At 45.7% G+C, this 17,785-nt stretch overlaps 1 protein-coding gene across 2 annotated transcripts in view; it reads left to right on the top strand.

Annotated features, from left to right (window-relative positions):
- TAF7L (TATA-box binding protein associated factor 7 like) overlaps positions 1–17,785 on the top strand; it is a 467,210-nt gene that overhangs the window by 138,396 nt on the left and 311,029 nt on the right. For both annotated transcript variants that reach the window (XM_069613027.1, XM_069613026.1), the window contains 3 exons: positions 10,067–10,137; positions 10,956–11,034; positions 11,411–11,544. In XM_069613027.1, coding sequence (XP_069469128.1) covers positions 10,072–10,137; positions 10,956–11,034; positions 11,411–11,544 — 279 coding nt within the window. In that variant the 5' untranslated portion in view covers positions 10,067–10,071. The remainder of the gene's footprint in view (positions 1–10,066; positions 10,138–10,955; positions 11,035–11,410; positions 11,545–17,785) is intronic.

Here is a 17,785-nt window from a genome sequence, read left to right as displayed (position 1 = left end):
CCTTTATGCAGTCACATAATCTAATAAGAGATGAAGTGCCGAAATGGAAGATGGAGCCAAAGACTCTAAATTTGGAAGTGTAGAAGCGCCCTCCCCCTTGGTGAAAATGTTTTGGGGTTGTGAAGCCCATTTGCAATACCTGAGGTTGATCTTATATAACACCCATAGATAAGTTCTAAACCTCCTTCTTTTGATTGTTTAACTCCTGAGGTTTGCTGAGGGTGTTTCCCTTGTGGACCGTGCTAAACAAATCATCACATAACTCCTGACACATCGTACAAGTGGTTGGTCCAGAATGATCAAATCAGCACTGCCCAAATTTGACACTACCTCAATAATACTCTGCTAGCAGAGCAACCTCTACATGTTCTCCATATTTTCAACACCCAAGGAAGGTCCATTGTTATCTTTCAACTGGCAAAACTCTGTGATTTTAACTTGTTTACTTTTGTTTGGTTGTACTATTTCTGATGTTGCAGCTATTGCATGTGGTGGTACTACAGGTACATTGGAGGAAGAGGGTTGATCAATATTAGAAGACTCTTTAGATTAAGTCATTCTCGCCCACATTGTCAAGAAGGGCACCAAGCTGTGCAAATTATAAACCAGAGCTGTCTGTAGAGGCATAAATAGGCCGCTCTCTACGAGGAGAGCACAAGAGCCAGAGTATCTTTAATGAGGAGGCAGTTACTTGGAAGTGAGTACTTCTACTTCAGAACCCACAGAGCACGTTGTGACGAATCCCTGGATGTCGTCACCTTCCCCCCAGAGGGAGCCCTTTCCCATCAGGCCAGGGAGGTGACTGATACCCGGTAGCCCTCCTGGGGGTGGTACTCAGTGGGAGTTCACAGTGCCAGGGAGGAATTTCCCCTGGCTCTGTGAGCTGTAAAACCAAGTTATAGAAAAAACCAGGGGAAGGGAGTCATTCCCCCTGGTATTGGAAAGTGGGAAACGAGCCTGAGAGGAGAAGCCGAGGGCAGGGAGCTGCTCCCCCTGGTGGTGTCAATTGTGAACCAAAGAGAATATTGGAAATGCTAGGGGAAGGGAGTCATCCCCCTGGTATTGTGTAGTGGGAAAACCAATCCCAGGAAGACCAGGTGAAGGGAGTCATTGACCCTGGTGCTATAAAACCGTGAAATTCAGTGAAAAGAAAATCCAGAGGAAGGGAGTCATTCCGCCTGGCTTTGTGTGGAAGAACAGTGAGAGCCAGATACCAGGAGAAGGGAGCTATGTTCCTGGTAGTAGAATTTGCCAAGAGGATCAAACCAGTGATCCAGGGGAAGGGAGTCATTCCACCAGGTATAGAACTTGCATTGAGAACTGTGCCTTCCAGTCCAGGAGAAGGGAGTCATGCTCCTGAACCATGAACACTGATCCTGCTTTTTAGTTTAGTTATAAGTGTAAGGGACAGAGTTAGTTTTGACACAGGGCAGTGGACTCTTTATACAGACATTTTGACATATCCCTCATAGGAGTAGGGAAAGTTAGGGTTTTTCGTGTATTTTTACACCCAATAAAGGTTTATAGCAACCACCACACCACGTGTCGGTCTGCGCCTACTGTACCCTTACAGAGGTAATGCAAGGTTTAGTAAGACCACAGCCTACTCGCTCACTCTGCTGCCGGTCCCCTCTTGTCCAATCCACCGTCATGCGGACGCCTCTTCTCCACCTCCATCTTTTATAGAGAATGGACCCTCCAGCAGACCTCCAGTCCAGAACTGCACCAACCCTCAGACTCCACATTCCTAGCATCACATTCCAGTAATAAATGTATCCACTCTTGTAGTCTTACACTCACTGGGAGTTGTTTGTGGAAAAGGTTTTGGTATGGTTGGTGGATATTTTCCAGGGGTAGACTCGAGGGTGGACCATGCAAGCAGTATTGTTTTGGTTCTATTGGTGGTTCTAGGGAGCAGAAAGCCTGTCTCAGCTGCAATGTTTTGCTCTGCAAGGGCTCTTTTCTGGGCTTTGAGCAGAGATAGATGGTCGACTCTGATCTCAAGACTTGGCCCAAATGCTTCCTGCCCAGGCCTTTCTCTTCATCCAGGCTCCATTGTTTTGGGTTTGAGGCCTTCAGGGCTGTGAGACCACCAAGTTACACCTCTTGCTGCGTGTACAGGGTAGCCTTATGAGTCAGACATTGGCATTCATCACTCACTGCAACGAAAATTAAATTCAGACACTGGACAAGACCACTGTACACACGACTCTTTGGCTTTCTTGACATTTTCCAACACTCCGGTCTGCATCCTGCTGATCTTCAGTCTTCCATCCTGTTGGTGGTTGTCCTCTTTGGATTTGGTGCTTTACTTGCTGTCCTACACCATCCCTTTCACCCTCACCACAGGGCTGCAATGGTAAGATGACGCTTTTTGATGACGTTTTCTTTAGTACATACGAGTGGTTTTGCACATTGGGAACCTGGGCTTGGAGCCAAGAGGGTGTTCAGGGATCACAAAGGCCTATACAGCTGTCCACCTCAGGGTTGTTGGAGAGATTTGCGTTCCTTGGAGGCTGGTTAGACATTGCTGAGAAGTATCATGCCATCCTCCTGTATCATGCATGTATGATCTGTTTGTTTGAATATTCTGTCTCATAATAAATATTGCAACTATTTTCGTGAGTCAGTGGGCGCGTGTTCAGCAAAATGTCATCTGCAACCCTCCGACTTCAGGACTATTGGATTAGGGTGTGTGGAATTGTGAGGAGACCTGAATTGTTTGAATGTGGCGACTATCTCTGATTGGATGGGTGCCAAATGTTTGAATGGTGTAGTTAATCTGATCGGAAGCTGAATGTGCATTTAGCTCTTTTAGGTACAGTTTTCTACAGTCCAATTGGTATTGGACTCTAAAAGACCTATCCCTTGTTGTCAAGGCCACAACTCCTAATATAGGCCTGTACCACCCAAGGTTGGTTGAGTGGCAGAGCAGCCAGGCTTTTAGCTTAGCAGGAGGAATGTGAGCTGTAAATCAGTACATAGAAATAAGAACATACATGCGTCTAAGGAAACACTTACACATTTGCATTTATATCAACAATAGTGTTATTTTATGTATACACAAGGCAGTTATAAACTCAAAGAAATATCATAGCAACTAGCAACATCAAACTTTTATTTAGAATATTAAGGGAATAAAGCAGGTTAGTGATTGGTTACATACTTTTCTTATCCACACACGGAGTGACTTCAGATAAGGTCAGTCAAAGTACTTATGTTAAATCAATTCAGCAGTTATTACAGTTAAGAACAACAATCACAGATAAGCAATAGTAGTAGCAGCTCTTGTAAGGGTATTCAGTTTGGGTTTTTGGAGGGAAACGAGCAATGCCCAAGCCAAGATGTTTCAGGGGATTTACTGTTAGGAAACCAGCAATGCACAAGTCAGTAGGAATGCGAGACAGTTGATGCAATTCTTCTTAGCACACGTAAGTTACACGTTACTTGGTCTTGAAATAAGTTAAGGAGCTTAGGAAAAGCCTTCTGGAGGGCCACAGGCTGTTAGGCCTGAGTGCCTGTAAATGGATGCACACTGTGAGAAGGGCATGGTATCCACAGACAAGTCATTTTGCCATTGAAAGGCAGGATGGTGTAAGGCCTAGCTTGCCCTACCTCCAATTTAGGCATTTCCCTCAACTGATGGAAATTCTAAGTCAAATACAAAAGTCTCTTTGTCAAAACCTATGCTTGCCCTCGCATCTAATTGCTGAATGTAGTGCAGGGATATTCTTCCTCCAAAATAGTGTACAACATAAAGTCTGGTGCAATCTCTAGCTCCCTTCCCCAAGTTCAGGATGTAGTTCCAAAACCAATGCTCTCATGAGACCCGCAAGCTTCAAAGCACTGGTTTACAACAGTGTTTCAAAAAGAGCTTGAGGTTCCCTTCCCCAAGCTTTAATCACTGGTTCACAAAACAATGTTCAGTGGGTTTTCCAGTGTTCCTTTCCCCGAGCAGTAAGCACTTTGATTCACGAAGTTCAACAACTGTTCTCCAGTATTCAACAGGACTCTGGGTTCTCCTTCCCAAAGTTCAAGGTTTCTTGCCACACTATTCAACAGCTGAAATCTTCTCATTGATTATTTTCACAAAGCACTTTATCACAATATTCAACAACAGATTTATAGATTTATTTTTCTAATTAAGTACATTGATAGTTGGTTGGGGCCCTCTGGTCTAGGTGCAGTTGATAGACTGCACAGTCTACCCATTACAGGCCGTGAAATCCTATGCCCTTAGCTTCCCAAGCTCTCTTTTTATTGTATTTTGCTCAAGTTTCTCAGCATTTACTCAGTTCTCTGTATTTCTTAATTCCTTTGTCTGTTTTGTACCAATAGCTTTTATTTGGCTCCACTTTAAACAGCTTTTCTTTATTTTGTTCACACTTCAATTTGCGCCCCTTTCCTGCTGCCCAATATTCTTCCTTTGTACTTGCAAGGGTTTGCTCATTGTTCAGAATTCGTCAAACATGTGTCTTTCCTTATACACGGTCAATCTGATACAATTTTCCACACACTTTAACTTTCCTGCACTCCTTCGCATCATTCCGTTTATTGTTCGCTTCTACACTCGATTGTCCTCTTTGTTAAGGCTTCTGGCCTTCATTCAGAGACTTTCTACAATGTGCCGACGGCACACGACCACTCCGCTACACTGTATCCAGTCACTTGCATTCACTCGCACAGCGGGTTTCTTAACAAACTGAAAATCACTGGTCGCCCTTGTGTGTTCTTGCTGCTTCTTCACTATAACGGTTACTGCCCTTAGTCACTCCTAGGTTGTTTCTGCACCCAGGGGGATCTGCACTCTGAAGCTGCCAGTAAGGGACTGCCTGCTCACATGGCCTCCCTTCGCTACTGCTGTCAGCTCCCCCGGAGACTCAATTCTCTCGCCACGCTAAACCCACCCCCCCCCCGACAACCTCGCTCTATTTCACTCCAGCGTCTTGGCGTTCCGTTTTCTTCTGCTCCACAACAGCTCGGTTTGGCTTCCTTTCTGCTCCTCTCCTAACCCCTTCCTTTTGCACTTTGGGTTTTCTCCTTTTATACTACTGCCAGTTAATAGGTTGCAGGTGCGAGTTATTGCCTGACTTTGCCTGAACCTATTAACGGGACATGTTTGGTTTGAGTCACATGGCATCTTCCTCATCTCAGTACTAAACGGGTGTTTCGAAAAGGGGGGGGTGGTATGCATTACTGTTTTAGGCTTCCTTCTTGTCCCAGTACTTGGTGTATTTTCAGAGGGTAGGAAAGGATAGGAATGGCAATATTCTATAAAAACTGAGGGAGAGGAGGGTAAATCAGTGTTGGAAAAGAGGGGATACCATCTCTCACCCTCGGGCACCACGGTATATGCACCCAACTCGGGATAAGGGAGCTTCCTTAGGGCTTCTTTAGCAACACTAGCACAAGTCACAGGGGACCTAAACATAGCCTGGAACTCGAAGTTACACGGAAGCTGGGAGGGAGGTGTCTCTCGGGGAATTCCATCTCAACAACTTAAACAAATTAGAACAATTGGGACTGGTAGATGTATGGCATGTATCCAGGGGTGAAGAACTGGGCTCTACTTTCCCCTCCCACATACATCGAACTCAATCATGAATCGACTACATTTGGGTCTCTTCCCATTTGGCGGGACGAATTAGGGAAGTATCTGTAGGGGCAATTTCTGACCACACACCCTTAGCAGTAACATTAAATATGGCAATTCGATGCCAGGGACTATGGCAATGGGTGCTTCCAGCATGGACCCTGGCAGATTCTGTTATGTCGATAGAGATCGAGGACAAGATCCAAGCTTATTTTAGAGAGAATATCACAAATAATCACCGGGTACATGGTGGGATGCCTTTAAAGCAGTAATCCGGGATGAAATTATAGCATGTAAAACTCTCAGGGAAAGATTAAGCCAGCAACCAGAGCAGGACTTGGAGGGTCAACTGAAAGAAATGATGCTGAAAATGGGTAATTATCTATCGCACAGTACGCAAAAAGCATATAGAGCAATTTGCGGGCAACTGGAACTCTTAAGGCCAAAAAGGCTGAGAGGAGCCTTGCTTAGATCCTGACAATACTAATACATGAAAGGGAATAGAGTGGGAGGCTCCTAGCAAGGCAATTTAGACAGAAGGGGACTCTCCAAACAATTCTTAAGATAAGAGCAGAACAAGGAGGGGAGTGGGTGGATACGGAAGGAATTATCAACTGTTTTGAGTGCTTTTATGGGACATTATACACTTTGGATAGACCAAGTGAGGAGCGACAGATTATATATCTGGCAGATATCTCTCGTCTGACTTTGCTGAGTAATGATGGGGACGATCTGGAGAGGGATATCGGAAGATGAGGTTGTAGCGGCCATTGCAAAGCTCCCCCCAAACAAGTTCCCAGCCCGACGGGTTACCAGCAAATTTTTATAAGAAATTTGCGAAGGTGCTAGTTCCCCATTTAATGTGATTACACAATTAATTTGAAAAAAAAAAACGGACATATCACTCCTTCCATGGATCAGGCTAAATTGGTGATATTCCCAAAGTTAGGTAAAGATCCAACACAATGTGGGTCATAGTGCCAAATAGCATTGATCAACGTCAATGGTAAAATATACACCAAGATTCTCGCCTCTCGTCTAAAAGACAGACTTCATTCGTTGATAGGACCGGAGCAGGCCGGTTTTATTTAACATTGTCAAACGTTTGATAACATAAGAAGAACTTGTCACCTGATAGAAAAGGTGAGGATACACGGTATTCCAGCAGTCCCCCTTGCTCTTGATGTAGAAAAGGCATTTGACCACATTGAGTTGTCCATGCTCTTCTGTACAATTACAAAAATGGGATTTGGGGAGTGCTATCTTCGTAGGATACAGGCAAACTATCAAACCCCCAGGCTACGCTTGTCCATAAATGGACAATTATCAGATCCTATTAGAGAGGGGGACCAAAAAAGGATGTCCCCTATCCCCTTTATCTACGAGATCTACTTAGAGCCTCTCCTACAATGCACAAGGGAATCCCCAGGTGTGAAGGGTGTTAATTTTGGGGGACGCAAACACAAAACAATGGCATTTGCCGACAATATGTTGTAGTGGGGTCCATGATGACCCACATCACTTAAGGCAACAACTGCGCAGCTAGCAGTGTTCAGGGAAGTAGCTGGTTGAAAAATTAATTCTCATAAATCTGAGAGATTCAATCTTACTTTGTCTGGGGAACACGCCAGAGATGTATGAAAAGGTACTCCGGTCCAGTGGGTGAAAGAGAAGATTAAATATTTAGGGGTCTATATTACAAAATCGCTTACAACGCTGTATGAGGCGAATTACCCCCAGCTTCTTGAAACACGTAAAGTTGACTTATGACGTTGGGATCCGTTACATGTTTCATGGCTGGGGCGTATGGCCTCGGTAAAGATGGTGACCCTCCCACGTTTTCTTTATTATTTTCAGGCTCTGCCGATTTTCATACCTAAGAGGTTTTTCAAATCACTCGACTGCTCATTAGCCACATTCATATGACATACATTAATAGCCCAGAGAAACAGAGGGGGACTAGCCTTTACTAACTTTCGGCTGGATCATTGTGCAACCCAACTGAGGGTGTTGAGACAATGGTTGTCAGGGGACGACTTCATATTATGGGTTTCCATGGATGATGATGTGGTGGTGGGGGACTCTTTAGGTGCAGTCCTATGGCTTACTAAGGAGGATTGACCTCTCAGTATGAAGGCATCACAAATTACTGCATTAGTAGGTGAGATCTGGGACGAAGTGGTTAAACGTCAGCAGATTGCATCAATCCCGGGCCCTTTCATATCGCTATTTGGGAATTCCCAATTTACGCCAGGGATGGAGGCAGGTGCCTTTGGCAAATGGAAGGCAGCAAGATGTTCTGATGCACGGCCAAAATGTTATGACTTTTGAACAATGTAAGCAACTCTATGGCCTTACAGAAGGAGAAAGATTTTCATATTTCCAACTTCGACACTGGGTGGTATATCCCTCTAAATGTGGTTTGGCAGGCAGACCACTCACTACTTTTGAAAAATATGACATCTAATTCCGGGGACACACATATTATTTCTGCTTTCTACACATTATCAGAAGGGGGTTCCCAAGAGAAATGGTCATATATGGGCAAATGGGAGCGAACCCTAAACTGACATATCGATGGAGGAATGGGAGGCTCTGTGGGATAATGTTCCGAAACTCACCCGATCCATCCACCTAAGGGAAACTTGGTATAACACGCTTACCCAATGGCATTATAGACCGGAGAGGCTTAGCATTATGTACCCAGACAAAGTACCGGCCTGTTGGCGAGGCTGTAAAGGGACGGGAGATTGGTTGTATATTAGGTGGTCCTGGCCAGCTTTGAAACTGTTCTGGGAACATGTGTGTGCGACAGTGCAAGTGGCGATAGGGAAAGATACCCCTTTGGGAAAAGAGGAATGTATGTTGGGCTTATGGACAAGAGATAAGACACCACAAGGCAAGACCCGCCTTAAAGCATTTGATATTGATACGGACAGCCCAGGTTGTGATAGACCGTAACTGGAAGAAGGAGGCCTCTCCTACACAGCATGAATGTTTGGGTAAACTTTGTAATATTCTCGCTATGGAGTGGGCTACCTATAATCTCCAGGGGGACCATCAAAAGTTCAGGACAGAGTAGGGACCCCAGCTCAGTGGGAAGGAAGGTGGGCACAGGGTGATGGTTTGGGGGGTTCTCTAAGTTGTTTTCTTTGGTTTCTTTTCTATTCCTGTTAAATCTTGCAAAAGCAACATTTAAAAAAAAAAAATTAAAATGGGGTTCCCATCTCAGAGCTAGATAATGAAGGAGTGGAAAAAGTCCCATTAACTCAGAGAAACACAAAAAAATCCCAGAAGTCCAGCAAAAGTGCTAGGTGTCTCTCAGGTTCAGGGGAAATTGCAAAAGAAACACATTCTCCCTAACAAGCTCCTGACATTGTTATAAGATGGGGATCTCTGCACAATACCTTTTTCAATCTTTAGGGCCTGTCACAAAGCTGCTAGAAAGAGATTTCATCCCTGAAATACAGAAGAGGACTCTGTGTCTGAACCTACAACTGAAAGAAGTGCTGCTGGCTTCTGCAGTATCCAGGCTTAATGGGACAAGAGGAAACCAAATCTGGACTTCCTTCCCATGACTCTGCAGGACCAGCTGGGTTACTCACTCCCAGGGCTCCTTGCACCCTGCATGCTTAGCTAAAGAGTTAGCTACAGCATACCCAAGCATCATGAGAATCTGTCAGATGTTCCTCAACATCATCCAGGGCCCTTGGATCGCTTTTTCCTGCTCGGGGTTCTTCGCCTGCACGCCCTGCACCTTGTTTGATGAACCGCAACCTATACTGCCTTTTGAAATTCAACCCCCCCCTTTTTATTTTTTTTAACCATAGCTATGAGGCCTTTGTGTTGCCTTTGTCATACAGGTTAACATTACATTCAAACTGTTAATTAACCTCAACCTGTGCAGAGCACTGCTTTCTCATAATTGCAGAGCTTGGGTTTACCCCATTTGATTAACATTGTGTTCCCTGCTGTTTAAAACTCTCACCGCTAAACCCTAGGAATTAACTGACCCCTTTGAAATTTGGATAACTTCAGTAACTGTCTTGACTCTCTGTACCATTTATCTTTGAATTGTCTCTATGTAAAGAGTACATTTAAACTAATGTATTTTGCAGACATTAAATTATTTTGTTTCTAATCTTTTAGTCTGTCTTTGAACCACTTTAATACTCTCTGAAGCATTGACTGCTATGCCACATTTACTCTTGTGAGTGTGGCATTTAGGGAAGACTCTCCTGCCAAGGCGTGGGTCTTTCTTTGCCCCACTCATAGGGTTTAGGAAAATCCTCCTGTCAGTTTTACGAATTGGGATTGCCATCTTTAATGAGCATCTTTTCCCCTTCCCCTAGCAACATGCTGGTGCTATGAAAACCTTCATTGAAAAAGAATCCCATCCACGTAATACATGCATTGTGCCTTCTTTTAGAGAATAGAACGTTCACAAGTGGCTATTTGTTTTCTATATCGTAGAAAAGATGTCCAAAAACAAAGATGATGCCCCTCACGAGTTGGAGAGTCAGTTTATTCTTCGCCTGCCTCCGGTAAGAGACATTGAGTGGATTGGGCATGAGATGGGAGAGGAGAGTGAGGCAATGATGGTGGTTGACATTTGCATTGTCTGACTGGTTATGTGACAAGAGATTTGTCAGTGCATTGAATGGTATAGGTTTGGAGAGCATGGTTATAATAAGTGGACGACCCTTAGCCTTAGTCTAGGGCTCTACAACCTTTGACTCTCCAGATATTTTGGTCTACATCTCCATCAGTCATAGACAGCATAGGCTATGGTGAGCGATCATGGTATTTGCAGTCAAAACATCTAGAGAAATGCAGGTTGCAACCACTGCCCTTAGTCGCATCTCATAGGAAAACATTTTGAGATTGTATGCATTCATTTGTGTTTTTAACAGGTCAATCACAATTCCTGTAAAGTAGACCTTTATCTAACTATTGGTCCCATCTTGCATGTGCATCATATACATTCCTCAGCTGCCTCCTTTTCCCGCCTCCTTCCAATTCTTCCTCTCCATCAATCTGTCTTATCCTTACTCTCTGGGACCCATGTTTCATCTGGCACTCTAATGCTTTCCATTATTGGACAAATCCTCTTTTGCTAATGGTATGTTGAACTGTTATTCATTAGAATGTGTCCTGATTAGTGGGGCATCTGTAAAGGTGCAACAACCCCACCATTGGAGACTAACTCCCTTCTATTAAAGCTATATACAGTGTGAATGATTGACTGTCCTCTTTTAATAGCGATGTGTCTATTGTAATCTGTACTGTTTGGGTTGTGGTGGATAGTGTGTTTGGGTCGATGGGCCACTGAACCACTGACTGGTCTTTGTTTCTCTCACAGGAACATGCTTCAATTGTGAGGCGAGCAGTGCAGTCTGGGAATGTTAACCTGAAAGATCGACTGACCATAGAGTTACACTGTGAGTAGATGAGGAATAGTGTGTAATTCCTTTCACCCGAAGAGTTGCATCCTGTTGGCAAAGGAGACTTGATACAAGCACAATAATGAAAACCACTGACTCCATTTAATTTGCCTAATGTGCCATGCCAAATCTTGTTGGCAAAAAGTTTGTTTAGAATTTTTTTTTATTTTATTGAAAACCAAAGCTCATTGTCTCATTCTATAGTTCGAATTTGGTGCTTATTGTACCATCTCACAACCTAAAATATTTTTTTAAATGGTGTGATATTGGCTGTCACATTTAGCTTACTGTGGTAGACACTAAAGGAGCCGACTCAAATGATTCTGTGAATCAAAGGTAACTTGTAGAAATAATGTTTTTTGTTTCTTACCAGCTGATGGACGTCATGGGATTGTTCGTGTAGACAATGTACCATTAGCTACAAAAGTGGTTGACTTGCCCTGCATCATGGAAAGTTTGAAAACTATTGACAAGAAAACATTTTACAAGACAGCAGATGTGTCACAGGTATGGGCTAGGTCTTTTGCTTAACCGTCTTTCTCTTCAGCCTTTTCTCTTTCTTTTGCTCTTTCTGTGGCTGCAACATGGAATTTGGCACTAAATAAAACCTACAAATCTAATGCAGTGTCATGGTTCACCGTCTGTGTGAATGTTAGGAACGCTTTTCATTTTGCTGCTTTTGTCCCATGGGCTTCAATGGGGTACTCTATCCTTTTTGTTACTGTCTGCATCCTGACCTGAATTTTGGAGTTAAGTAAAGCCTCCAGGCTTACTTGCCTGCTTTTGCTCACTTTTTTCTGGGGAGACTGATCAATCGCTAAGACTATCAGTACTGGAAGGCCCAGTCTCCCTTGGTGGAATTTGTGTTATTTTTAAACTGCACACATCACCGTATCGTGAAGTGCAGTACAGACACTGCCCCTATAACATTTTCTTTTGCAACTTTACTGTTAGACAGAATGGGCCTCATTACGAGTATGGAGGTAGCCATGCTGCTTTTAGCGGCATGGCTACCCCCATACCGGGTACCGAGTCTGGGTTCCTGGAATGGGGAAATACCGGGCCATTCCGACCTTGGAGGGCTCAGTATTTCCCTATTCCAGGAATCCAGGCCATCCCTATTCGCATTTGAGCCCTCATAGGGCTCAATGGGAATGGGGAGGGTGCTAACAACGGGCCTGTTAATGACTGGCCCGTTGTTAGCATCCTGTTCTGCTAGCGGGTCCAGCTAAGGACGCCTGGTTTTACCAGACGTCCTTAGCGGCACCCGCCAGCAGATCTCGTAATGGGGCGGTAGAGGGATAACTGGACCGGCAGCTCTACCGGCGCTGCTATCCCTCTACCGCCTTCCTCGTAATGAGGCCCAAAATGTCCAGAATGCGCTGGAGGCAGCCAATATTTTTCTACCATGTTTTTGACTTTTTTTGCGTGCACTTTTGCATTTTACTTCATAATGCCATTTAGAGTACATTTACCCTAAAATGGCCGTTCCATGAGCTTTTTGCTTATCCTTTGGCCATTTTGTGCCTTGTCCTTCTTTGTTTCCTATCTGGTTCCGGACTTGCCTTATATGGAAAGTCCTTTCGTGGCAAAGTGCCAGTCTGTGTGTGGGTGGATGTGGGGGCTAGGCCTGTCTGGACCCACCCCACATCCAAGCCTAACTGTCACTGATGCTGGGCAGATGTGTTGACCAGAGGCTTTACATGATTGGACAGCCACTGCCAGTTTTACTGTTGCAGGTCCTTACCATTGGTGATCTTGGCAGTGACTCAAGTCCGAATCCTGCATAAAAGGAGGACTGTTAAAGAGATAATCTCTGGAACTATGACGCTTATGAAGAAGTGCAGCCCTCAGACGACTTGTTGACGATTGTTGCAGCCCACAAGCATTGCCTCGAGCCAAGTCTTGGTGAAGCCCTGCTCCTCTACAGATCTCCAGAAAGCCTGCATCAGTGCTTTGACCCCTGGACTGGTGGGACTGGACTGATGGGAACAATTGGTCCCGACTCCTGCTTGTGGATTCATGCTTTATGAGCTTTATAGACCGTTCCTTGGACCAACCTGTGGACAGACCAGCTCTCTCCTGTATTAACTCAATGCAGCCGTTGCCGTTCCAAGGGCATCCTTGGAACTTTGTGGGTCCTGTGGCAAGCCAGAAGGACTCGGACTCTGGGACATGATGTTCATGGATCTTTACTATCTTCTCTTACAGTTCACCCCCTATTGGTCAGTTTGAATATCAGTTGAGTCAATTAAAATTCAGAGTTCCAATTAACTTTGTACTATAAGGGCTTTTCTCCAATTTATCTGGTTTGCTCCTCCTGGTGAGGTGGTAGGTACGGCTCTGTGTTCCTCTTACTTATAAGGTTTTATTTTATTTCACCATGTCTTTGGGGTTTTGTAGTTATTTCATTAATTTAAATAAATTTTCCTTAGTCTTTAATGGGGGCTTGAATCCAGGTTTCTTTACGTGGGAGGTAACAATTCTACCACTGTGCTATTTCAGCGGTGTTGCTACTCAGTTGTGAGGGAGGCTGAATCCTTTTCTTACACCTGATAAGTGTTTTACCTCTCTCCATGTTCGTATTGCATTTTACTGCATGTTGCCGGCTCGACCAGCTGCTCTTCTTGTCCACAGTGCAGACTGTTTGTCGCCCTTCTCCCACTTCTCTGCCACAGGGGGCCAGATTTATGTTCTTTGTGTGAGTAGAGGAAAAACATGGATTCACCAAAATGGTTACTAAAACAAGAATAAGTGAGATGTGTTTGCATAGTTTATCCCCATTCCGCCTGCCATAGGGTTTTCTGAAAGCAATGTCCTAACCCTATCTCCACCTTGCCTGACTAAGATTGTTGGTGATCTGGTCAAAGACTTACCCCTTCCCCCTACCCCCTCCTCGGAGTGGCGGGACTGGTAGTAAAAACATGTAATAACTTTGCTTCATTTTTAATTCATCTTCTGGAACATTTGCTCTCAACCTTGGGCTTTGGCAGTTCTTTGCAATCCAAAAAGAACCCTCCTGCATGATACATATTGTGTAACTTGTGACTTTTGGACCCTAGTCTCCAATTCTTAGCAGGGCTGGACTTATTAAGAACTAGGGACCTTGTCTTCGGTTTATCTGCGAGTGTTCTGGCTAATTTACTTGCATGTCTCTGCTGGTTCTTAATTACGGTTTGTTCTATTTTCTCCCTTTACCACCCACACAGTTATTGACATTGTTGCTCTTGACCTTTCTACCTGTTGCATAATTGTTAAAGTTTTGTGTTCAGTTAGCATACATCCTATTAGTGAATGTATTTATATGATAGTGGTTGAGTGACAATACTTACCCGGTGTACTTGTTTGTGTTCTGAAGGCCTAATAATGGTATAGTTGTGTACATCTGTCTAAGTTGAATTATTGGTGTATCTGTGTGTATGTCTCCTTGTAGCCCTAGACTGCTCTCACGCTCTCCTGAGTCTAAGCCTTAATGCTCTGCTACTCTACATTGGGTGATTATGGCTAGACATCAGTGTCTTTCCATAATAGGTTGGCCTCTCAGAATCCACCCCAGGGTTGATTCTAAAAATCCATTGTAACGAGCACCACAATGGATTACGGCAGAGTTTGTTTTAGTGGAGATGATCGGCCACAATGCCTGGTGATTGCAGCACCAAAGCGGGAGTCTCTTTCAGACGATGCAGCAAACCCCTGCAAAGTCCATTTCAAAATCCTCTTTACGAATGTTGCCATCCTAGCCATCCCTCTGCCAAGATGTGCAGTCATCGCCCAGTTTTACTAGAATGGTTGTGTGGCTACAGCCAGTGTCACCGATTGGGCTGGTGATGGGTTTTGACACAAAGGGATGTGCCACTCTCTGAGAAGGAATAGTTGTTCACACAGCCTAGTCCAGTCCAACAAGCTACTGTTTTCTGCCAGTTCATTGTGCATTGGTGAGACATGGTATGTGTTAAGGCAGTTTTTGTTCCACCCTCTGTTGATGCTGCAAACACTAACCCTAGGGGGAAAGCTAACATACCTGCTGAGAAAGGGAAGCCAATATTTTCTAAGCCTAGGTAACGTGGTCAGTGCAACGAGGCTCAACTCTCAGGTAGGGAGTAGTAGGTGGAGACAGATACAATGAGCCCCAGCACAACTCCCCAAAATACATTAGGCTGGTATACGGAAAAATATATATTTAATACTAAAAGTACTTTTCTGAAAGTGACTTAAGACACAGTATTTAAAGAAAACCAGCACATAATAAACATAGTAATGCATGTGTAAGGACTCTTCGAGGGGATTGGGTCCTCCGACATATTTCATATCTATGACAGTAATCACCACAGCTGGGCTGCTTCGGAAAATCCTTTGGCGTCTGCGTCGATGACGTCGATACGTTGTCCTCGAGGGCCTCCGTCGAGCCAACGTCACCGGATGTTATAAGTAGGACGCACGACGCCCGTAGCCTCAGTTCTATTTTTTCCGTTCTAGTCCTGCCCGTTCCAGGTCCCGGTCATCGACGCCCTCGAGACCGCGTGAACCTGTGAAGTCTTTGAAGAAGACATCGACACCTGCGTTTTGATGGTTGGGTGAAGAAAGTGTTTTCTTCAGGGGGTATGGCTCTTCAGGCGGCAAACTCCGTATGTGCCTTGTCATGTTTCACGCAAACTCTGTGGAACTGTATTCCTTTAGCGGCTGAACATATTCCCGAAGGGGACGAACGGGATGGTTTTCTTGCTATTGTACCGGATGGCAAGGATGCCATGTGTGAGTCCGTTCAGTCGGGTCTGGACATGGCAGACTATGTCAGCCGGTCCATGGCGGTGAGCACCGTAATACGCAGGTTTGAGTGGTTGCCGAAGTCAGGGTTTGCTCCTAATGTGCAAGCCCGGCTCCTCAACATGCCCTTTGATGGTGAAAATCTTTTTGACAGGAAGACTGACGAGAACCTTGAGAGGTTGCAGACCTCAAAAGCTGCAGTGAAGTCGTTGAGCACTGCAGTTCGCCAACCTCCGCCTTTTCGTCCTAGAGGACAGCAATGGAGGGGAGGTTCCTTTCGTTATTACTCATCCTTTAGTAAATCGAGTGGAGCTGCAAGTCAAAGGGGCCACCGTAGGAGTGCCAGAGGTGGAAAACGGGGTACTCGAGGTGCCAAGGCCGCTCGGGCAGTTGCCTCTTTGCCCTCAGGCAATGCCGCAGCCGCTCCAGCTCAGTCATGAAGCCAGGTCCCATGGTTCGCCGGTTGGGGGATGGCTGGCGCAGCATCTTGTAGAATGGCGTGCCATTACTTCAGATGTGTGGGTTCTGGAGTTCATAGCCCACGGCTACTGTCTTCCTTTTCGGCAGAGGCCTCAAGACAATCCACCAGGGAATCTCTTTATGAAGAGTCCGGATCCGCTCCTTGTGCAGGAAATACAAGCCCTGCTGGAGAAAGGCGCCATAGAACTGGTGCCTGTAGCAGAGAGGAACAAGGGATGGTATTCCCCTTATTTTTTGATTTCGAAGAAAGACAGGGGATTGAGACCCATCATGGACTTGCGCGGTTTGAACAAACTCCTCAAGAAGGACAAGTTCAAGATGGTTACTCTCTCTACAGTCCTCCAGGCCCTTCAACTTCAGGACTGGTTGGTGTCTCTCGAGCTCAAGGACGCTTACTTTCATGTGCCGATCCATCCCAAGCACAAGTAGTACCTGAGGTTTGCGGTTGGCGACTCACACTTTAGTTTCGGGTCCTGCCGTTCGGATTGACCTCCGCCCCAGGGGTTTTTACCAAGCTCATGGAGGTGGTGGCGGCACATCTCAGGAAAGGGGATTCACGTCTACCCCTACCTGGACGATTGGTTTATCAGGGAGAGCTCTCCCGAGCAAGTCCTGGATCATCTGTCCGTCACCTGCCACTCCCTCCACAAGCTTGGCTTCTCCCTCAACTTAAAGAAGTCCCACTTGACGCCAACTCAGCGGCTCCAGTACATCGGAGCAGTGCTCGACACTTGCCTGGGGCAGTGTTTTCCTTCCCAGGTGAGGGCTCTTCACATTCAGCAGATGGTACACAAGTTTCGACATGCCCAGAGTCTCCCGGCGTTCGAGTTCTTGAGGCTGCTCGGCCTCATGGCATCCTGCATTCTTCTGGTGCCAGAGGCCCGACTGCGGATGAGATCTTTGCAGTGGGCTCTCAAGATGCAGTGGTCACAGTCCTCCGGCAGGATGTCGGACCCCGTTCAGGTGCCGCCCTCGGTCGCCCAGGACCTTCTGTGGTGGGCCGACGAAGGCAATCTGATGAGGGGGGGGGGCTCCATTTTGGCTTCCCTGGCCGGAGGTGACAATAGTGACGGACGCATTCCTCACAGGATGGGGAGCTCATGCCAACGAGTTGACGGTCAGCGGTCGTTGGTCTCCGTCGGAGTCCAGACTCCATATCAATCTGTTGGAGCTGAGGGCCGTCGGGCTTGCCCTGAAGGCTTTTCTGCCGACTGTGCAAGGAAAGAATGTCCTGATTCTGACGGACAACACAGTGGTCATGCACTACCTCAACAAAAAGGGTGGTGGGGGCAGGGTTACTTCCTCTGTGCGGGGAGGCGATTCAGCTCTGGTTCTAGGACATCCAGCAGGAAATGTCGATCTCGGCAGTTCATCTGGCCGAAGACGAAAGTGAGACTGCGGACGCTCTGAGCAGGCAGAGCGCGGTCTCTCACGAGTGGGAGCTGGCTCAGGAGATTCTCCTGGAGCTCTTCGCCCTTTGGGGGACCCCACAAGTGGATCTCTT

This window comes from Ambystoma mexicanum, chromosome 5p (assembly GCF_040938575.1).
Source record: "Ambystoma mexicanum isolate Mex_15411 chromosome 5p, UKY_AmexF1_1, whole genome shotgun sequence".
In the NCBI taxonomy this organism is placed as follows: domain Eukaryota; kingdom Metazoa; phylum Chordata; class Amphibia; order Caudata; family Ambystomatidae; genus Ambystoma; species Ambystoma mexicanum.
This window is presented reverse-complemented; position numbering and strand designations above follow the sequence as displayed.